Raw genomic sequence first — 23575 nt, 5'->3', positions numbered from 1 at the left:
CTTTTCTGCTTGAATCTGCGGAGCGACCGCAGCTTTCTATTTCAAATGTTGAACCAATAAGTCACATCTGACATGGGTTTTCTGCAAACCAGAATGTGTGTGCTGCTGAAAAGCCAGCACAAAGATCAGCAAGACTATATTAAGGCAAAACTAGCGGCTGGCACTCCCCTGCAGCTGACAAACAGGCTTCTTGTTTGAAGGGCTGTTTTCCTCCCAGATCAGAGTGTGAGGCAGTGTGGGTACTGCTGCTGCCTGCCTCTGGGCTTGTGGTTGTGGGTGCCATTTTGGGCCTTCCCTACTCTGAGATGTGAGCCTTTAGGGAACATTGGAACCCCCTATTTATAAAAGATATTCAAAGTGAGTGGAGGAATGTAAGTCAGAGGGATAAAACATAGGGTTGGTCCAGCCTTTTACATTGTTCGGAGAATATTTTAAGATGGGAGCAGACATTCTGCATCCTGCGGAGTATAGTTCTGCCTTGAGATGGATAGATAAAACTCTGTTTTGACTGACTTTAACAAAGTAAAGTAAATCACTGTCACCGTTTCGCGGCGCTTTCACACAGTAGCAAACACACGAACCCAGACAAGAAAAAACAGAGTTGCCGTAAGCCACAGTTTTTCTATTTCCGCTGTGTTTTGGTGTTGTCATTGAGGTTGCGTTTCTGTTGGCGCCGCTGCAGCACTACATCATCTCCCAAAAGCTTTTCTCACCTCCAGTGCTGCAGCAGTAAGCAGCGGGGACCCTAAACATTTCGGAGAGCTTTTTACAGTTTGACCAGGAGCCAGAAGTGGAAACTCGGATGATGTGAGTGTTGATGTATCGCCACCGAGTTTGTTTTGCGATCATTTGATGGCTGCGCAGCAAAAGAGGAGCGTTACAAGGAGAGACGGATAAACATTTAGACAAACTAAATAAAGCATTTACACACTCTGTTTGGGACTGTATATTTATCTTTGGGTCTTCGAGCTTGTACGTGTAAGGGGGGGTTGGGTTGGTTTGTTTGGGTTTTTGCAAGAGATTTGTGGAATCTGTGAAGAAGACTAATTATATTTTAACCTTTTTGCATGTCTTTGTTTTTGTTGTGCCGGTGGCTGGGGAGTTTTTAGCAGATGAGGCTTTCCTCACCCCGTCCACACACACACACACACACACACTCCTCTCCAGCATGAATATGTTGCCATTACTCTGTTATACTTACAAAGTGCATTTATCATTATGAAAAAATGAAAATGTCTGTGTGCACTTTCTTTCTCACGCCTCTCGAGTGACAAATGAAGAAGAGCTGCTGAGGCAGCCCAGTTCAGTTTTATTTCTGGCCGGTTTTAAATCCTGACTTTGTGAAACTGAGTTTCTTGTTAGTATCTATTTGGACACCTTGTCATTTTGTTTTCGCTGCACATGTTTGAAATTACATTATTTAATGTATGTTTCAGTCTGAAAGTGCTTTTGGTTGGCAGCCAGGGACCTATCAGGAGGAGACTGAACAGGAATTGTTTGTCTGCGTCTTTGCTGCTTGTTGCTGTAGAGACACGGGCAGTGATGGAATCCAGGAGAGCTGGGGAGGGACGGGAGACTGCGCTTAGTGGAGAAAGGGTGGGGGCAGCTGGATCGCTGTATGCCCATGGTTTATAGCCCACACAACAGCATTTAAAACACAGATAGCATCTTGACTCCCACAGCAGAGCTGGACATTTTCAAGTCTTTTGGCAAACTTGATCATTTTTCTCCTCCCCTGCATCAGCATGTTTTCCCATCATCTCTCTAATCAGGACTGATAGTGGGGAATGTAAATCTGTGGCCTCCTGCCCCCGGTGCCACGGCTGCACAAGCTCCCAGCTCCCCTCGCACTTGCCATGATGAATCAACGTCTTGGCACATGCTGGAGATCAGTGTTATAACGCACCCTGCGGGCAAGAAGGCCTTCTTCTGCATTCCTTCTTTCCATCAGAATTACCTTTTCGTCTGAGCAGACGTTCCCCTGTGGGCTGAAAGGCCTGTGAAATCAGTTGGAAGGGCCCAGAGAGCTTAGACAATGGGGTAGGGTTGTTAGTTACATGCGCTTTGCAAAAGGTCTCGAGGTGGCCTTGTATGGTGGCGATACCCAGGGATCTGTTTCCAATGTCCGAGGCTGCTATTGAGTTTCGCCCCTGTGGTTAATCCTGCTGTTCAGGACCTTGGGAAACAACCATACCTCCCTACTTTCCTGTCCCTCCCCCGCACAGATTCCCAGGAAAAACAAGACATTGCAGAACAATCGCCAATTAAGATGGGTCTTACATACTGTACCATTCAGTCTCTATCCCTTCTGTCTCAATCTTTTTACCCCCTCCCTCTTTCTATCCACTCTCAGCTCTCTGTTTGTTTCCTTGGCCAACAAGCCTGAGGGTAGAATTAGCACTGTCTCCCAGGTCCCGGCCCTGGCACTTTGGGAGGGTCGGACTCTGGTGAACGGAGGCGTTGTTGGGAGGAGGTGGGGGAACGGGGTGTGTGTCCTTGGTAAACAGGGCTTTGTGGGATGTGACTGTCTGATCCCCAGGGGCCTCTCCTTTCATTGCTCTTCTGTCCCGTACAACAGCACTGTAGTCAGGACCTTGGCGTCAAGATGCTCTGGGACCCGCTTGGCCTCGTCATCACCCTGCGCCTCCCGGACTGATGGTTGTCTGTCAGCTGCACACAGACATGAGAGAAACAAGTGTCTCAAAAGTAGCCTGTCCTTGAAGATGTCTGCTGTAGAAAACTCTGTTTAAATCTTTTATTGAGACACCTTCATTAACTTTCTCAGGCTCAGACAAGTGCAGTCGATTTGTCTCATGGATAGACTAAAACCTCCTTCTCATTGTAAAACAAAAAGGACCCTCCCTTTCTTTCCCTAATTCCCTCAGTTCATTCCAAATCATGTCTGTCTTTTTCTCCCTTACTTTAGCTCACCCCCTTCTGTCTAAGACAGTCCCACTTTTAATAAGATCTCAGTCTTCAATCAGACAGAGTAAGGCCATACCAGAGGCCCAGTGTTTCCACTCATTAGTTTTTCTCGGTGGCCCCGGGCTGCCTCGGTGGACTCACCCAGACCAATACAAGAAGCCCATAATGGTCCCTTAGAGTCTGTTCTATGAGTCGGGTCTTCCAAAGTTTCTGGGCTGAGCTGAATGTAGCTCGGCTGAATCATCAGTCAGTTTTGGCAGTTTTGGATGTCTTTATCTGTACGCTTCTATCTCTGAGCCAAATAAAGGAGGAGAAAGAAGTTTGGGCTTGGCCACTTTTCACCTCCTATTGAATGTTTCACCTTTTTAAATCCTACACATCTCCTTTTACTTCTCTTCCAGAGAGCCTTTCTTTTTATTTTTCTGTTATAGCTTTTTTACCCCATTGCCTCTCATCATTCAGAATTTATCTCCCATCTCTTGTGTGTATGTGTGTGTGTGTGTGTGTGTGTGTGTGTGTGTGTGTGTGTGTCTTTCTCTGTCTTTTTCTGTGTGTCTGTCATGCTCTCTCTTTGTGGAACTGAGGAATGTGTGTGCTGCAGATCCTCTGTCAGTGAGATGTGGGGCGAGTGCAGACAGGTTTGGGGTATAGCATGTGAATCCGCTTCGGCACACAGGTCAGATTAGACCATCATACCAGAAAAGACTTGCCCTTTCTCTTACACCCCACTGATCATTTACCCTTGACATCTTTATCTCTAAGCTTCAATTGGTTCTGGTCACCTGTAACAGTTTGCTCTTTCTTAAACTAAACCTTTTGATTTAATGAATTTGTGCTCTTCTACTATTCATTATTAGTCATTTATGATAAAAACATGATATAAAATTAGTGCATTAATGTTGGAGGGCTGCATCATGGTGTCTGTGTTTCTCTGTGAAGCAGAGAAGCCAGGCCCCTGTCTCAGTCAGCAGCACCAGTTGTGACCTGTTCTTCCTCTGCCCTCCAGGTCTTTGATGCTTCGCTGCATTGCTTTTGTCCCTGTTTACCCAATATGACAGGGATATGGGCCAGTCCCACATGGGGGCAGATGGGGCTTTAAGTAGTTCCTGCAGAGAGGGGGCCAAAAAAGAGGTGCAGGTGCTAATCGCCCTAGAACTCAAATCCCTTTCTTTTCCCTGAGGGCAGCCTGTCAGTGTGTTTATTTTCTCCTGTGTCATCACCAGGGATCCTGCTTGTCCTGTGAGGGGGTAGATGGTTTTATTCCTCTGTTTGAATGTCTCCCTTGATAGAAAAATAAAGGTGGTGCCTCTCAATCATATATCTGTACTGTGGAGTTGTCCGGAAGGGAGTATGACAGATGAAGTAAAAAAACAACACAGAAAACAGAGTTACAAAGTCTCAGGAGATTGATGTTTTTCTTGCAGTTGCACCGTTAAGCCAAGTGTCAGTCAAAGATTTGCCAAACACACATGGGTCAACCCCCCACACCCAAAAAAATAGGAACGTTTCCACTTGAACTCGCTGACACATCCACCTAATTTTTTATTTTAATAAACTCTTTTTCGGTGTATCATCTTTCAACGGTGCACAGTTGATTTTTATGCAGGATGTCACTTCGATTTATAGCTGCTCGATCCTGCCTTGAGAAGGGCCATGCATCCACACCGTGAGTGCAAAAACAGACAGTATCATAAGATCAGATTTTCGGGAAGGAGAGAAAGAAAACGGGAATACCACATATTTTCCTTTTAGGTGGTAAAATGTGGAGGAGTGAGATCAACACTCCACCATTAACACTGGAAAAGAAAAAAAGAGTCTCAGGCTGATCCGGCTCCAGTTGACAGGGACTTCCCCTTTGTAAAAGGACCACTCCAACTTTTGTCTGGGTGTCTGGAAATAGGAAATTGGACTTGCCTTTCCATGCAGCCAGTGTTGCCAGCATTAGGACTAGTCTCTGATGAAAGATAAGAGATATCCTCACAGTGTCTGTCTCCACTGAGGAGGCTTCATGGTGGCGGATGTCAGGGGAAAGCCAAAAAGATAAGAAACAGGAATGATGCCCTTGTGTTTCCTCGTTGTGCCAGATCAATAGGGCAGATAGGCAGCTGTGTGTGTGTTTACACAAGGGCATCCATTCAGAACTTTAGTGCCCAACTGGCCCTCCTGATGGGAGGACTGAACAGGTTAAAATAAGAGAGCGAAGGAAAGGTAGCCAGAGGGAAAAAAGCTCCGGTTTCTCACCGTACTGTGTGCCAGTGTGCCCATGCTTGGTTGTTCATTGTTTTAGCACTGTTGTTATTATTGTAATTATATATCATTATTCCGGCAGAGAGAGAAAGATAGTTTCCACTGATGACATGGGGGTAGTGTGCAGGGCCTGTTGCAACTTGTGGGCTGGAGAAACGCCAGCCTGCAAAGATGTAAGTTTGATCTGTGTGAAGTAGCATGGACACAGTTAATATGGAGCCTAAAATGCAAAGAATACACCATATGCATCATGGCATGTTCCTGAAACTCGGCAGTTGTAAACTAGCTTACAGGCTAGAGGGTTCACAAAGAATTCATTTTTAAATATTAATTCTTAAGCACTTTATTCTTGTTTTGCTTTAAATATTTAGTTGTGTGTGTGTCAGTGTGTGTAATTGAAACGGAGACAGCTGGAGGTAACCTCTGGGAGCTGTCCCAGAGCCACCAGACACCCGCTGGTTCATCCTCTCGCTCTTTTGCTACTCCTCCATAACCTTTGACCTCTGGGTGATCAGGGGCGTGAGCCTAGAGCTGGAAGAGTTTATTATTTCCTGCCTCTTCTATCCTTCTCCTCTCAGTATGCCCTCTGAGAGAATGAGAGAGAGCAAGATGAAGAGAGTGGGTATGAATACATCAAGTGAAGGCAGCAAAAGCCCCAGCATTCAGAATGACCTTAAAAAATGCACAGTGTTAACTAATTAGCAATGCATATACATAGCGTTGGCACAATAAATCATTTGACTTGCCATTTGTGGCTTTTATAAGAATTTATGAACCTTTCACCACCATAAAGCTAGAAAGCATCTTCTGATTATATCGAGCCCCACTAGATTGCATATAAAATATAGACAGAGGTGCAGGGGTGTCACCTATTGGTCTTAAATGCTGCATTTTGAAGCTTCAAAAGGACCACTTTACCTGCTTGGTTGTATAATACAACTTGTCGATGTCACAAACTTGATGGAGAGGTCCAGTTCAGTGGGTCGATTTAGTGGAAGTTTGGCCTGGCTGCTAGAGTACCTTGTGTTGTTCTGTCCATTAAAGTAGTCACTCTCTTGATGTCTTTAAATGAGCAAATTATATGTAAAAAAGCAAAACATTCACACCCCCTTGTGTAGTTGTCTCGAAAGGCCACACTATCCATGACAGTAACCAAATTCAGAGACTGCTGTTTCGACTGAACCCTTCATAGAAAATGTTTTTACCCCAGTTAATCATATTTATATACTATACACCAAATACAGTAGATGAAAATTTAAAGAAGGTCTGAGGAGGGCGTGAAGTGAGAGTGGGATGGACTCCAGCGCTATTTACTCGTGGGTTAGACCACACCTATCATCAGACTTGACCTTCACTTTCATCCCAACTACACTGCTCTTCATGGCAATAACTTTCAGAGTTGCTATTGGGTGTTTAACATGACAAGGTAAAATTGTATTAGTTAATCTTCTTACAAAGAAAGCTTCATTGGTTTTAGTTTGGTACAATAGGCCTGTCTCATTGTGGGAGGCTCTGAACCTTTACAGTATAAGCTTGAGACATTAATTACAGTTTGCACATTACTAATTGTGCTCCTAATACACACAGCATTACTGTAATTACATGTAAGCACTTCACATCCCTGTGTTTATTTTTTGGCAAAGTAATTAGCAGATTAATTGACGACAGAAATAAATATTCATTGTAGCCCCACGCCAACAGGTCTTTTTCAAGCCCTACTGCACCCTCGAGAGGAGGCTAACCAAATTGACCTGCTTGATTGTCGGGCGGACGAAACAATGTTTTAGTTAGAGAATGAGGGTTAGAAACCTGTTGAGCCTCGCCGCTCCCACCCAGGCATCATGCTTTTAATTTGACCCACCCTTCAGCCTCGGTTGGCCCTTCCGCTAATGTCTGCGAGCCACGAAGCACCAGTGTGAATATCACAGCTGGACAACCATTGTCCCGCCAGCCTCAGGCTCAAACCCTGGTTAGCAACCAGGAACCTGGGATCAAAGCTTGCCCGGATTACTCTTAGAAAAAGGAGGAGGCGTTGCATTCGGAGGGGGGTCTGGTTGAAAAGGATAGAGGAATGCTCCTAATTACGTGCCCTCCACTTCTTTTCTGTCTCTCTCTTTGGCTCTTCTCTTGTCTTACCGTGTGTGTCTGGCCTGCACTTCAGGCTACATTGAACCTATGAGGAAGCAACACAGTGTGACAAGAGAGTGATATTAAGAGTGAGGCGACGGTCTCTCCACAGATACTCCATTATCAGGAGATCTCAGCGGTCTTGTGGGAAGAGAAGGAAGCAGAGAGGCTGGACATTCCAGCCTCCACACAGACACTGAAGTGGGTGAGAAGAGGGGTCAGAAGAGAGGGTGGGAGGTGTAGATCAAGGAGTGTGTAAAGAGGATGTGTCGTGAAGATTAGAGGGATTGTCGTTCAGGATTCAACGGGAACTTAATTGATTTTTTTCCCCCACCTCTGGTTTCCTCTTCCTTGCTTTGCTGTTTGTTTACATGTCGTCTCTTGCGCTCGCGTACATGACGCCATGTTTCTCTGCAGAGCTGCGGCCTGATATGTTTTTCTACTCATCTGTGTGTTGCAGGTTTGCTGAACAGACGTGGACGTACTTACTGGACAACACGGCCTCTGGCAGGGGTCAAAGTGCACCATGGACAGTGGCCTAAGGGTCCTCCTGTCCACTGTGCTGTGTCTCAGCCAGTCTTTGCTGATCACCTGCTCATGTAAGTTGTTGTACAGCTCTATTTACTTTTATTAGCAAAGAATAATTTTTTTTAAATGGAAGAAGATCAGCTTCAAAGCTGACAAACACAGTGGATGCTGTCCACAAATGAGGACACACAGATAGTTAATAATAAAGGCAAATATTTTCAGTGTCAGGTGGATGATTTAGAGGCGTGTTCCTGATTCAGCTCCTGATTGGCCATAAATTAACTTGTGCAACTCAAAGTAAATATTTTGGACCTTTTAATTACACATTTTGGTCTTCCCTAGCAAAAAACAAATTAATACTGGAAATTATTGGTGTAAAAGCAGTTCTGTTGAAAAAAGGGAAATTGTTGACAGGCTGTTGGATTATACTCTTTCTAAATTATCGCAAGCATCTTTCTGCCTTTTACTTTAAGAAATGTATTGACAAATACTGCACAGTAATTTGTCAGTCAGTCTCTATTGTGTAAGTTTATTAAAACAGCTTTAACAACAATGCGACAGTTATAATTTGATTTATAATTTGAGCAAGCCTGCCGTTTATTAATTCACATGTCTGAACCTGTTTTTCTCTGCTCTCGTCTTCTCATCAGCTCAATATCCATCTTTCCACTCTGAGCCCGCCTCCTTGGTTCAGAGTCAAGGCTCTGTTGTCCATCTGCAGTGCTCTGTAAGTCCTCCATCAGCGGTGGTCTCCTGGCGCTTCCGAGGCCTTCCCCTGGACCGGGACAGTCTGCCTGGTGTGGAGCTTGGCAGTGGCTCCCTCACAATCTCCTCCCTTATGCCCAGTCATGCTGGTGTCTATCAGTGTGTGGCACGCTTAGACCACGGGCCCGCCATCGCCAGCCGCTACGCGCGTGTTGCCATAGCAGGTACGGATGCAGAGAATTAGAGTCCTGTGCATGCTCCCGCTCACTTCAAAGCGCAGTGATGAAGAAAGAGAGGAAATGGCCTTGAGAAAAGGAAGGCTATTTCGTGATTGCTGAACACTTAGAAAGAATGCCTATCCTCAGCTGCCTGCTGCTGAGTGGCGGAGGGGAAGGAAGCAGTAGGAGCTTTTACTCGGGCATCGTTCCAGATGCCTCTTGACCGGTATCCTTAATGAGCTTTGGGCTTTCCTGTGTGCAGCATGTTCCTGCTGGGATGCTTCTTGCTCTTGGACAGTATGCTAAGAGGCTGACCTTGCTTTGGAACTGTATCAGGCATGAGTCGAATCACTCACTGCAACAATAAACAAGCCAAGTGGTCCAACACAAACAGCTCAGCTCAAGTAGTGCTGATCATCTTTGTCACTGACTGTGCAGATGCTCAGAAGATATTAAATGTCTGATATTCTGGACTCAAGGAAAGTTGAACTAAGGCAATTGTGTTTATTTCTATCCATGCAGAAATATCAAAATACGAAGATGGCCAACGGCGGTCATTATCAGTGCAGGAAGGGAGCACTGCTCTTATAGAGTGTCCTCTACCACGTAGCATTCCTCCAGCTATTCCTAGACTGAGGATACAGGGGGGCTGGGTGGAAGCTTCAAAAGGTATGTTTGAAACTCAGATAAATGTGTAGTTTTTCTAACTGTATATGCTGTTCTCTGAAAAAGTCAAAAAGTGTTCAATTGTAAAAATACCACTTATGTCAGTTTTCTTTATTTATTCATGAGCTCTAAATAGACTGTAGAATATTTAAAAAGTGCAACACTGCACTACGCTAAATATTATTTATATATACTATCACTTATCAAAGGGAGATAAAGGTGGCTCTCATTTATGAGGCCTTTTGAGTATTTTTGAGCTTTATGAAAATTTTTCATTACATGTAAATTTTCCATGTGATTTTGTGATATAAGTGCAAGGCAGAGTTTTAGATTTAATGGAATCTGGTCAAATGAATTTTCCTTGATTGGTACATATTCCTTCTATAGTATTCTTGTTTTAATAAATAAACATTTGATTTTCTATATTTCATTTTTATTGCTTTGTTTTTATTGATTTTAAAAATAATTTGTTCCAGTGTAGAGACTCTGATAAGAAGTGAAGACTACTTTGAGGGAGTTAAGTAAAGTTTGGTGAAGCCATCTGTGAATATGATTTCCTCAAAACAGACACTTCCATTTGGTCATTCATTTTGAAAATTTATGAAGGAATCCATGCATTTGTCCCCTTTTGTTCATCTGCTTGTGGTGTGATGCATGCTGGCTGTATACTGTGGAGGCCTTCCTATTACTTTAATCCTTTCCTTCTCTTTTCAGATGACTATTTAATACTTCCATCTGGCAACCTCCAGATTATCTCTGTTTCAGCCCAGCACCAGGGCATGTATAAATGTGGTGCAGTGAACCCTGTTACCAAGGAGACCGTCATACAGTCTCATGGCACTAAGCTGTCCGTCAAATGTAAGTTAGATGATGTTAAATCAAGGAGAAGCGTTTATATGTCTGCTCTGTTATGTCAGACCAACGAACGTCTTTGTCTTTTTTTTGGTTTGTTTAGATTCAGACCCCTCCTCCTCAGTGCAGATCGTTTATCCCAAAACCCCAAAGACTGTTTCGATTGAGAAGTCGCAGCCGCTGACCTTGGAGTGTGTTGTGTCTGGTAGTCCTGCACCTGCAGCTAAGTGGTTTAAGAATGGCAAGGTCATACCGGGGCCTTCTCACCAACGACAGCACAACAATCTGGCCTTTGTTGGGGCGATGAGAAGCGATGAAGGCAGTTACACCTGCGCTGTTGAGACGGAGCAGGGGACTCTCGTCAGCGCTAACTATACTGTGAAGGTTCTCGGTAAGAAAAACACAATGAGAGAGGAGTGTGAGTGGTGACTGTTTGATGCAGATGTTTAACATTTCACGCTCACCTTCACAGAGCCTGTTTCCATCATCGAGGGACCGGGGAACCAGCTCGCCTCTCTCGGCTCCTCTGCTCGTTTTATCTGTGTAGCCCAAGGAAATCCATCTCCAAACATCACCTGGCTGTTCAACGCAGAGCCCATCACCCCTTCACATCGCTTTCAGATCTCTGGATCCTCACTTGTTGTTTCAGATGTGACACGACAGGATGAGGGAGTTTATCAGTGTCTGCTGGACAATGGCTTTAGCTCAGCGCAGTCCTTTGGAATGCTCACAACTCAAGGAGGTATGTATGATCAGTTATCTCTATCAAACAACAAAAGCTGTACCGGATTGCCTTGTTGATTCCTAGGTTGGGAACAACTAAAGGTTGTTTTCTTCTCTTAGGTTTAATTCATCCCAAAACCAAACATATTTATTTTTCATTCAGCCTTTAGTGACATTCGTGCCGCTAGATTGTTTCGGTGTCTGGTTTTGGAGATTTCTTCAGTAACTGGGTTATGATTTCACTGCTGATATTTTTTTCTTTTATCACTTTGCGCACCACAAGACAAGTGCCATCTGGTCCCATTATGTTCAAGAGAGTGCAGAGATCTGACAGCCAGTATATCCAAAACTTAGACTTTTCCCTGCATTTGCATCACAAATGGAGGAGTCTTAGATTGAAGATGTTCCACACACCGAAAGTTAGAAGTTCCAAGAAATACACTGCATTGCAAATGTTACAAAAAATTTAGGGTATTGTTAGAAAGGGTTAAGGCATCTTACCAGATGGGATCTCTGTGGGGCCTGTGCATACAGTATCTGCAGGGAGCCCTCGCTTTGTGAGTGTGAATGTACGTGTTTCTCTAAGGACTGGCAGGGGAGGCTTGGCCAAGGCCGCCCTCCTCCTGAGCCTTGAACTGAGCTTGAGCGTGAGAGTGAGCTTTGTGCGCACCGTCGGGGATAAGCCCCCGGACGCTGGAATGTAAGGAGTAGCCGTGGAGGGTTATGACGAGGACCAGACCACCCAGCTGTCAACATCATACACAACTGCCTTTTATTTATTAATACATCACAACCATCCCCCTCCTCCTCCTCCTCCTCCTGCAGTCTCCCCCAAGCTTTCCTTCTACTCCAAGGCCCCATTCCTGAGCTCTCCTTGCTATCTTCAGAATGATTAATGCGGCTACATGCAGAACATAGGGAGTACAAGTCACCATCAGGTGGGTTCACTGCAAAATGTTTGCTTCCCTCCACAAACTGCAGAAATGAATATTTTTTGCTGCAGACCACTTTTATACACAAAACAAGCTGATAATTCAGTTTGTTATCAGGTACCAGGCACCGGAGCTTATCAAATGCTATTACATTCAAATTAAACAGTATTATTGATTTATGTAGCCTGTGATAGTAATTCATCAAAGAAAGAAATTTGGTTTGACAGCACCCTGTATTTACCTGCTGATGTGCGTTATTCTATCATGCTGTGGTCTGGGTTTCTTTGACCTTTTATGAATTAACATGCAAACTAATCACAAAGTTATCCACTAAAGTCATTATTTGTTGGTTATCAGTGACAGAAGATCATTAAGTGCAAGACTTGGCCTTTTTACTGCCTGAAACTTGTGAAACAAGAGGAGTCAAAACACTTTACTCTTTACTGGATCCGTCTTCACAGGAAGGAGGTATCCACAGGTCCTCCAGCAGGCTCTTTCCAGGCTCCTGTCTCTGTCCTTAATCCTTCATGATTTACCACCACATTCACTCCCAGGTGCTCTCCTCTAATGCCATGACCTTTTTCTGGGAAGAACCTGGCAATGTATCTTTTTCTTGGTTTACTAGCACTTGTAATGTACCACTCCTTCCCATCAGAATAGTGAGGTCGCTGTGTCCTTAATCGCCTCCTCCTCTCTCATTGTGTCAGAGTAGGAGCCCTGGCTGTGGTTGAGCTATGAGTCAGAGCTGTGGAGAGGTGAGAGTGTTGCAGGGCTGAACGAACAGGAACGTGTGGAGGGCTGGATGTAGCGCTGAGGTCTGATTCTCTCCGGTATTTTAATGGTTGGTGTGTGGAATGTGTGGCAGCTGGCCACAGTCCCAGGATCAGGTCTAGTGTTACCAGCTCTAGGCCTGTTTGTTTTACAAAGTGAACCGGTCCCACATACACCAAAAACAGCCTGAAACTGGACCCAGGACCCTGCAGTGTGTGTGTGTGCCTCTGCGGTGTTTACCTCCTTACTCACTTGTTTTGTTTTTTAATATTCAGCTGTGACTCTGTTTGACCTCTGAGATGTGGCTCAAAGTTGAGCAGTCCCAGGTTTTGTGGCTTCTAAATGTCTGTGAAAAAAACCCAACAGTTCACCTGAACTTTGCCAAGCTAATGTCAGCCATAATAAGACTCCCAGCTCGCATGATTTGCCCAGGTGGACCACTCTGGCTCTGACAAGGATTTAATAAAAAAAGCAAAGTGTGATTTGATGTAGCACTGTACACATATTTGTTCCAAATGTAAAACTTTCCAGCAAGTTGCCCTTTGTGCACAGGCGGGGCCACTGTGTTAGTCAGCTTTTCTTGGTGCTTTCTCCTCCTCCATGCTGTACAAAACTGAACAAAGATCCACAATTGTATTGGAAAAAGTGAACATACACAACACAAAAATGAGATCAACAAATATAGTACTGTTAACGGTTATTTATGGCATTTGTTTGCCTAATGCCATGAAAAGCATGACTTTCCAAAATCTTATTTTCTGCCTAAAGTATGAGCAAAGATAGGCGTTTCCATCTACAGTCATTTGTATTTAATGGTATGACTCAGGAAAGTTGCACTAAGACCCCCTACACAGAACAAAGCAGGCATCACTGACGGTAGACTTGACGTTGATTAAGTCTGCACTGAAAAGATGAGTCACCTGTGGAGGTGGGTTGAAAAGCAGCTTGCAGATTGCATGTGTAAAAGGGTATCAGCTGAGACTTGAGCTGATGTGGCCTGGTGATCATAAGTTAACAAAGTCTGTTGTGAATCTGACTGATCTTTGATGCGACTGTATCACATCTCACTTTAATCATCTCTGATCTTCCTCACTGACAGATTCACAGTCGGGTTCCACTGTTGGTGCGCTGCCTGAAGCTTCACCGTCACTCCACCCGATACAGGGCGACGAGGGCCACGAGCGTCTCCTCACAGAAAACGAAGGAGATCCGATTAACCTGCCGGCTGATAGGAGCGGCAACCGTCCTACCCCAGAGGCACCCATCATCATCAGCCCACCTCAGACTCACAAGCCTGATGTGTATGATCTGGAGTGGAAGGCGGGGCGCGATGGAGGCAATCCCATCAACGCCTATTTTGTTAAATACCGTAAGGTAGGGAAAAATCTTTTTCTTTAGTTTTTCTGAAATATTTTGCTCATATTTTACCCTGAAAATATGAATATGAATAAAAGGCTGTTCACTTTCCTTCTAAAATATTTGCTTCAGAAATCGTCTCACTCTGACTATAAAACTGCTAGTTAAACTTTGTTGGCAGGAATCGGTTTTGCTGGAGTTGGAAAATGTGACTGTGGAGCACCTGTGTAAATCACAGCCTTTGTTAGTGATGCTGCTCAGGCTTCTAAACTAAACTGAGACTAAATATCACTGTCATTTTTAGTCATGCTGTTGTATGTGTCTGTGTGTCAGGTTGATGAAATGGGAACGGTGGTGGGAAGCTGGCACACGGTCCGTGTGCCTGGCAGTGAGAAGACCCTGCGGCTGTCAGAGCTGGAGTCCTTAAGTCTCTATGAGGTGCTGATGGTGGCTCGAAATTCAGCAGGCGAGGGTCAGCCGGCCATGCTCACCTTCCGCACGGGCAAAGGTCAGCCCAGTCACTGGCTTATAATGAAGAAAACTCTCAAACACTATTTAATCAGTATCTGCTAATATTCCTGGGAATTGCTAAATGCTGTAAGAAAAAAACTTTACTCTCATTTCCACCAAAGCTACAAAGATTGAACAATAAATTAAGGGCCATGCTGAGTTAAGGAGGGTCTGGTTGTTTTTGGACATTTTGCACTAACATTGAGCAGACGCTAGAGAATACATTTGTCGGAGAAGAAACAGAAGCATGTTCTCCGCTGATAGCAGTCTCCGGAGGACAGAAAAATGAGCAAAGCACAATGAATTTTTCGTTTAGGGTTGCAAGAAGATTTACTGTAGTTTTTGCGCAATTATATTAATTTGAGGGATTTAGCTTGATATTTGTGATTTGTGTAAGGCCAAACAAAGTGCCTTCAACTTTTGGCTTTTGGCACAGAATGAAGAAAAAATGATAAAATCTTATGCAGATCAATGAAGACAGTTATTGAAATTTTATTATTATATGCAGCCATTTACTCAGTGTAATCGTAGATTATTACCTTACCTGTTCAGGTATTCCAGCAGGTCGTCCAGTCACCATTGTGAACACAATCATAATGACCGGTGTCAGTCATCGTAGACAAGCGTGAACATGCTTTTTGTCTGTTTAGAGACAAATAAAAGAAGAATGACCGCAAGTATTCCAACACAATAACAATTGTGCTTTACCACAGCAGGGTTACAAAATATTCCCTGGTCAGAAATATGCAAAGCCAGGGATACTGCCAAAAACCACAGATATGATTATATCTTCGGGGTGGTTCATTTACAAAATAGTCCAGGACCATCAAAATGCCAACCTCTGGGCTCCTGCGTCCAGCCAAACTCTACCAGAACAAGAAGAAGAGTAACGTGCATTTTTATGTGTCTTCTGTTTACCTCTTCCTGCTTTTAGGAATCCAATTCTGGTAGAGAAATACTAAATCCATAAACTTTTATGCTTCCACGAAGTCTATAAAAATATACAGTCCTTTACAACCATTACAAGTCACCAAATAGATACAAAGAACTCAAATACCCACAAACAATTTCAAAGGCCTGCCGTAAACTAAGAAATTTGCAGGTTTTATACGCCCATTTTGTTTAAAACACGTCCTAGTGTGCAATTTAAAACACAGATCTTTATGCAGCCGTAAGCAGATTTTTACAAAACTGATGTTTGAAGTGTGTCCTCTGGTGGCAGTGCTGATGTTTTTCTTACCTCCAGCTTTTCTTCTTCCTCTCTCAGAGAAGAGCACCTCCCCCAACAAGAATCCCTCCAAGCCTCCCGTCATCTCCGTGCCACCCAAAGCTCCAGAGGACAAAACCCCCAACACGCACTTTGGAGTTGTCATACATGACAGAGGTTGGTGCCGACACAATCGCAGACTGTCTGAAAGGCCCTGCGTTGTTGCTGCAGCTGCTGGACTCTGTGCAGACAATGATTGTGGGATGTTTCTGGGGAAAATTATGGGGCTTTCTGTCATGTAGCTAGTTACTGTGGAGTTCATGACCAGACTGTGTTAAACAGATCGCAGAGCTTAATGTTTAGATGTGGTCTGCTTTGTTTCTTTGTGCCTCAGAGTACAAACAGTCAGATGATAGTTGACACCCCGTAATGACTCTTTGGGAGAGAGATGCTGTGAGATTACACACAGCTTTAGGGTCAGAAATGAGTGTGTGTATCTGTGTGCGTGCATTTGACTTACTCGCGTCACAAGCAGGCCCTACTTTGCTGAGACTCACATTAATCTTTTCACTAACCCTCTTTTCTTTCTGTCTTACTCGCTCCTGCCTTCTCTAACTCTGTGACTAAGGGGCCAGGCAGTAAGTATACATCCCTCTGTGGCTTCCCTGTGATGTGCGTGCTTTACTTTTTTTCTTTTTCCGTAATCACGTTTGCATGAATTCAGATGCAGTAATGACAGGTACGAGTTTAATTCCTATTTGCTTTTTTTCACCAGTTCCAGAGGCTCCCGATCGCCCGACCATCTCCATGGCGACTGAAAGTTCAGCATACGTCACCTGGATCCCGAGAGCCAATGGCGGCTCTCCGATCACAGCTTTCCGCGTGGAGTACAGACGCGGCCGCAGTGCCGAGTGGGTTGTGGCTGCAGATAACATCTCACCTCTGAAGCTGTCTGTGGAGGTTCGCAATCTGGAGCCTGGTGAGTTTACACATCGTTCACAACTTCTCTCTACAGTCCAGTGATGCAGAAAATGATTGATCTGCCCAGAGGAGAATTTCCTTTTTTAAGGAGATTTGAAAAATAGCACAATTCTTATAAATAACTTTATGCTGCCGTTTGGCTCGCAAAAACTTTACCCCATCACTGACAATGAAATCAACAATTGATAAACAGCAATTAGTTGTTGTTATTATTTCTTGGTCTATGTTGATTTGTAGTTGTCACTGGTCTGCAAAAATGCTGATGTGAAAATAAGAGAAAAAGTAATAGTGAGAATAAAATAAAATACCCAGGGACAATTATTAATAAGGGAAAATAAAAGTTTTATGGTCAAAGCATTGAGGGCTTCTCAAACTTTATAAACCAGATAAAACAGATCATATCATACATCAGCAAATAGTATATATATTATAAATAATATAAAGTTTCAACTATTAACAAGATTTCAGATGCTGTGCCATCAGCTGTTTTTCCCCTTTCAGTTCCAATACACCAACTAACAGCATCATATGAGTGTTGCCTGCTTAAGAAATCCAACATTAGCTTTTGCTTAGCAACACTGTACTGTAACACTGCTGCTCCTGTTGTATTTCTCACTCAGGATCCACCTATAAGTTTCGGGTGGCAGCCATGAACATGTACGGTGAGAGCCCCCACAGCATTCCCTCGAAGCCGTACCAAGTGCCGCAAACAAGCCCTCCTAAGACAGACCGTCCAGTGGTTGGGCCTCATATTTCATCCACGGATGCTATCAGCGACACACAGATCATGCTGCGCTGGACTGTGAGTAGTACATCATGGAAGTAGTAGTGGCATTCAAACAAGCGCATTTAGTAGTGAAAACAAAGATAAACTGTCAAAAATTATCAGTGAGTTTTACACAAAACTGCTGTATTTACAGTAATTGTGTCCACGCAGTATTCTAGTGCATTGACCAAAATTAGCATTTAAAAGGTTTTTCAGTCGTGTTTGATTATCTGGCTACTTTTGTTTCCTTGTGGATTTCCTTTCTGTGGATACTGTGAAACAGTGATGTCACAGCTACAGATATGAAATACTGTTGAAATGGAAGCAAGAAAGTATAAAAATGAAATACTAACGCGTTTACATTCTAGTGGCAACTGTTAGGACTCAGCACCTTTATGGCAGTGGCTCTGTTCGGTTGCTTGGGCTGGAATTTTAAAGTGAATGAGTAGAGAGCCAAAACGTTTCTTTCAGTGGTCACCGGAACTTAAGTCAGATCTGATTAAACCGTGCTTAAAAAGTCTGTTGACTTGTGCAAAATGCCATGCCATTGTGGATTTATTTACGCCTAAATACAGGGTGCCGACATGATCAGCATCTCCGGTTCAACCCACTGGAGCGCTGAACAGTTGCTGTGGAAATTCATGTTATGTTAGCCAAGAAAAACAGCGCGTGCCCTTACCTACATGTGTTCTACGATAATGAGTGGAGAATTATGCCAGCCGCAACATGGTTGATAATGTTTCCCGCTTTTACTGATGATTCCTGTTCAGGCTCCTATAAGAGCTGCATCGCTTGTAATTGTTTCCAAAGTTAAGTGCGCATTCATCAAAATGATCTGAACAACTTCCTGTCCCTGCATAACAGTGGAAAAGTTTGGCTGATGAAGTGACTTTTCCAGGTGGCTCACCTGTGTTTGAACTGATCGTGGTTCTTTTGCAGCCAATCAGACTGTACTGATAGGAGCTCTGCTCCAACAGCAAGAAAGGGAGGCCCTGTCCCTCTGGGTTTTGATTCTTCTGTCTTCAAAGCTGTTTCTGCCTTACAACAGTTTTGGTTGCAGATGGATGTAGATAGTTCCCCACATTTACTTAACCTCAGACAGCCTCATTATTTCCTCAACTTCAGACAGACAGTGCAATCACAATCTAGCTTGCAGTCTTGTACATCTGCTGATAACAGGGCCCGCTATTAGGTGCTGGAAAATTTCCTCTCTTTGTATGATAATTGCTTACCAGATTGCTGTAGTCCAACATAATCTTTTTTCCATCCCCATCCAGTATAGTCCCTCGACTAACAACAACACTCCGATCCAAGGCTTCTACATTTACTACCGGCCCACGGACAGTGACAATGACAGCGACTACAAAAGGGACGTGGTTGAAGGTAAGTGGAGCTACATGTTTTACCGCGTGTATGTTTTTCCACTGCATACCGAGTGAGTAACGGTGTAGAGTGTTTGTCGACAGCTTCCCCCAGTCCTGTTGTAGACGTAAGCTCGTGCTTTACAGATAAACTTGGAAGTGTAATGGATACTGTGTCGAGAGTGGTGTGCATTTTGGCGCGTTGATTTATAGAGAGTGCACTTCTTTCTGAAATCTGTTTTTAATAAATGGTTGCCAGCTAATAGGCCGGAGATGTAATATGAGCCCGACCAGACGAGAGCAGCTCAGGTTGCTGGGTGGAATGCTAACAGTTGAGCTGGGTGCAGGAAGGGAGGGAGGGGCATCCATTCACTTTGCCCATCTCTCCAGCATCTGAGTATGTGACTTTCCACACTGCCAGGGACAAATGTCTGTTTGGTCTTTGTCCCCAGCGAGCAGCTTGTTATTACACCGAAGTTACAAATTCCAAAAATTCAGTCATTAAAGAGAGAAATTTTAAGATGTGGATAGCTGCGTTGCTATAACATTTAAAAATTAGTAGATTTAAACAGGAACCTCTGACCAGCTTACACTTAATGTCAGATTTTAAGAGCTGAAAAAATGGTAATACCCATCAAAGCCCAGTGTTATAGTGTTATGGTATGCTCATAAAATTACAGTTTGGCAAATAAAGTATCAAATCAGACTGAGCACAAGATTTGGACTAAAGAAGAATTTGTCTTATTTTTTGCACTAAAATGTTGCCAGTTTCAGAAGAGTGGCAGAAGAGAGAATGGCACTTGAATCAATTGTCTGGTGATTAAATTGATTTTTTTCACATTTGCATGTAGCTGAGGCCAACCAACTGGTGACCATGAGGTTTAACTTGCAGTACCCAAAAAACTGACCAATTTTGAACCCAAGGCACAGTCGCTGCAGTCAGTCTCAGACAGGCTGGCAAAGGTTTGAAGATAACTGCCGACAATTAACAACCAATCTTATTTAGACTGTGCTGAGTTGAACATTTTGGATTTCTGTTCAATGTGATTTTCTGTGTATTTAGATGGGAACAGATTTGCAGCAGACAATAACAGATTTGGAATTTTTGCTGTTTTATCACAGTTAGTAATCGTGTTAGTCACAAACAGATTGCGTGCAACTGCCAGCTTAACGCCATTCAATTGCAAACCGTTAGCAGACTGATAGCCATCTAAATGCCCTTTTATTGCTGTCTTGATGCACTGAAGTTGCTTTGAGGACGGCAACTGACTGATATCAAAGGCAATTACGTAGTCTGTTTATTGCACATGGTGCAATAATGTTGGTTGTGCCACTGTCTCCATTCATTGTGTGACTGTAATATTATCCTGGTAACGGGAAATTGCCGACAGGTTTCTGACTGATCTCTTGTCCTGTGTGACTGAGGCCACAGTTGGAAAAATAAAAAGCTGATAAAATTGGACGTAGTGACCATAACATCACCTATTGACGTGTTAAGTCCCATTTTTTAGTCTTAAGCTAAAGGTTTTGGCCTTTTATGTCTTTTGAAACTACACTTGACGAGGGAAGGATGGGTCAGATTTAGAATACACTCATGCCATCGCTGCTTGCCGATCACAAAGGAGACCTGTCCCATAGCATACCCAGCCTTATCCTTATTTTCTAGAAGAGACCTTTTCTTGCAACAGTTTCTAAGTCGCTCACTTGCCTAGAGGCATTTTTGTTACGGTGATACTGACATTAAATACTGAGATTCAGTGTATGCTTCCTCTCTAAAAACGTGTTCCCACTAAAATTACCTCGGGACATAGGTAGTACATGTGCAGCGATTTATTATACTTGTTATGAAATGAAACATGACAAGTACAGCAGCTTATTTCAGCCTCATTTGTAGGAAATGTGGCATTTCCATGTTGGAGACTGTAGCTGTCTCATCTGTGATTTCAAAGCACGTAGTAGTGTGATAGTGTGTAGTAGTGCAGCAGTGGCGTGAGTGTGGAGTGGGAATACTGGAGGCAAGCCAGGACAAACATGAAGCTGCCATATATGGAGCTTGTCTCGAATAAGGCAACTGTCTGGGTCCTGGTGAGACTGTCAGAGAAAGAGACAAGGTTTGGGTGTGAAGCAGAGAGAGAGGGAAAGAACATGACCTGAGTGAGAAGCCTGAAGCGAAGGACAATAGGAAGCGAAAAACTGGCTGTGAGTTTAAACAAGTTGTGTCAACACTGACTTGTAGAGGAAGTGATTTCTCACCTTTGTCCCCCTTTTTTCCTGCCTTCCCAGGTATAAAAAACTGGCACATGATTGGACATCTCCAACCTGAGACCTCCTACGATATCAAAATGCAGTGCTTTAATGACGGGGGAGAGAGTGAATACAGTAACGTCATGATCTGTGAGACCAGAGGTAAGGAAACACAACGCTGTAATGCAGAAGAAATGACTCACACTTTAACCAAACCTCTAGTTTATCAGAAGTCCAGGCATGTTTCTGCAAAGGCTGTAACTTTAATGACGGGTATGATCACCAAAATTACACAACATAAATGTACTGGGTTTTATGAGCTCAACAACAATGGCTTGCATTTTATGGTTTGGTGCTGTACCTTGTTATTTTCCTTAACGCAAATGGGTAAAAAGTTGTTCCTCATGTCCCCTTCTTCCTCTCTTCTGCAGCACGCCAGTCTCCAGGATCACCCAGCCAGCACCCTATTACCCCATCTGACCCCCATCCTGTGGATACCCCAAGCCCTCCTGGAGGACTGCTCTACGTGATTGTGGGCTCTGTTTTAACGGTGATGGTGTTCATCCTGGTGTCCTTTATTATCATCTGTCTGTGGAGGAATCGTCAACAGAACAACATGCACAGTGAGTTTAATATCAAAGTAGACTAGACTAAAAATCAATACCCAAACATTGCTCAGGGTATGAAAAGCAAACTTTTTCTCGTAGCATGCTCTATCTTACACTGCTGTTCACTGCAAGATGAACAGCAAGCATGCAAGAGTTAACTCATTTTTGAGAATAGCTGGCCCCAAGACAGCTTGTGAAACATATTCCAAGTGTTCATTCCAAGTGCATATACAGATCCCACAGTGCCTGCAAAAGAGTTGGCCATTGTTAGATGAGCTCTTTATCAGACCCGCTGGATCTGTAAATAGCTGAAATTTTGTAGCTTAAAGATTTCGTAGACTGGGTCACTGGTTTCCACCTTTTATGTAAGTATGAGGGTCGCATATGATTCATCGCAGTTCATCAACATCTTAGTTGATCAAACAGTTGGGCACATGATACCTGTTACAATATGATATTTGAATTATGTCACCAGTGCTGAAATGCTTGTTTGGTTGCTTGTCTGGGGGGCTGTAAACATCATCAAAACTGGCAAAGCCACGCATACAACCCCAATTCCAAGAAAGCTGGGATACTCAGTAAAATGTAAATAAAAGCAGTGATTTTCGGGTCTTGCAAACCTATATTTAATTCACAATAGAACACAGAAAACATGTTTAAACTGAGACATATTAGTATGTCATGAAAAATATGAGCTCATCGAGAATTTGACGGCAGCAACACATCTCGAAAATGTTGGGACATGGGCAACAAAAGGGAGAACATTTTGAAACTAATTGTTACTTAGCAACAGGTCAGTAATGTGATTGGGTATAAAAAGAGCATCTTAGAATAAAATAGAATAGAATAATCCTTTAATTGGCCCACAAGGGGAAATTTGGTTGTAACAGCAGCCAGAAAGACACATATACAACAAACAGTACACAGGACACAGAACAGAAACATACACAATTTTTTTTCTTACATATTTACATCAAGGACAATGGTTACTATAAACAGAGTACTGTACAGTTATTAAATTAAATAAAATTAGAAGAGGCAGATAGGCAGAGATTCACCAAGTTGCGTCTACAATTTTTAACATTGTCAGAATAATATAAAATTATGAAGACTACGTTAAATAACCTATACTAAATAATATAATCAAAAGACTCTTGATGCCTGTGACTTTCAAGCTCACAGATGGAGCTGTATTGAAAACTAGAAATCACTACGTGGGCTCAGGAACGCTTCCAGAAATCATTGTCTTTGCCATCCACCAAAAATGCCACCATCACCAAGTGGAAAACTCTACTGCGGTCAGAGCAATCAAAGATTTTTAAATCATTTTATTTTGCTGTTATTTACAGCTTTCTTGGAATTGTAGTTTTACAGTTTTTTTTGTCTATTTAAGCAATATCCAAAACTATTCCAGCTGATGCCCTAAATAATTTTTCAAGCTAAAGTTACTCCAGAGCTGAAACTGGTCTTGTTCCTATCTTGATTGTAGCCTCTCTTGCTGCAGAGTTTGATGCTCCCGGCTACCTGTACCAGTCACCAGAGTTGAACGGCCATGTGCTCGACTACACCACGCTGCCTGGCAACAGTCGCATTAATGGGGGTATCCACAGTGGCTATGGACACAGTGGCCAGATGTTACCCCAAGGATGCCATCACCTCCACCACAAACTCCCGAATGGCTTGGCACTGCTCAACGGCTCTGGGAATCTGTACACACCAGGTCCCCCGCATGGCCACAACGGCACCTTGCCGCACAGCACGCGGGACTGCGAGCACTCACACCCTCACCACCATCATAACGTGAGTGCTGAGGTCGTGGTGTCCATGTCCATGATGTTTTAAATTGTG

At 43.5% G+C, this 23575-nt stretch overlaps 1 protein-coding gene across 2 annotated transcripts in view; it reads left to right on the top strand.

Annotated features, from left to right (window-relative positions):
* The window catches only part of cdon (cell adhesion associated, oncogene regulated), a 36798-nt gene that overhangs the window by 7105 nt on the left and 6118 nt on the right, over positions 1–23575 (top strand). The window contains exons 2-16 of one of the 2 annotated variants that reach the window (XM_085244075.1): positions 7760–7898; positions 8478–8756; positions 9273–9419; positions 10131–10274; positions 10372–10659; positions 10741–11010; positions 13794–14068; positions 14384–14558; positions 15828–15944; positions 16543–16746; positions 17369–17550; positions 18792–18897; positions 21159–21281; positions 21551–21742; positions 23232–23527. In XM_085244075.1, the coding sequence (XP_085100201.1) occupies positions 7826–7898; positions 8478–8756; positions 9273–9419; positions 10131–10274; positions 10372–10659; positions 10741–11010; positions 13794–14068; positions 14384–14558; positions 15828–15944; positions 16543–16746; positions 17369–17550; positions 18792–18897; positions 21159–21281; positions 21551–21742; positions 23232–23527 (2871 nt within the window). In that variant the 5' untranslated portion in view covers positions 7760–7825. Of the gene's footprint in view, positions 1–7759; positions 7899–8477; positions 8757–9272; positions 9420–10130; positions 10275–10371; positions 10660–10740; positions 11011–13793; positions 14069–14383; positions 14559–15827; positions 15945–16542; positions 16747–17368; positions 17551–18791; positions 18898–21158; positions 21282–21550; positions 21743–23216; positions 23528–23575 lie in introns of both variants that reach the window. The other variant, XM_085244073.1, reaches the window with a different exon arrangement.

The sequence above is a fragment of the Mchenga conophoros genome, linkage group LG14 (genome assembly GCF_057382185.1).
Source record: "Mchenga conophoros isolate Kocher_MC1m ecotype Shallow Benthic linkage group LG14, M_conophoros_male_GT1.1, whole genome shotgun sequence".
In the NCBI taxonomy this organism is placed as follows: domain Eukaryota; kingdom Metazoa; phylum Chordata; class Actinopteri; order Cichliformes; family Cichlidae; genus Mchenga; species Mchenga conophoros.
This window is presented reverse-complemented; position numbering and strand designations above follow the sequence as displayed.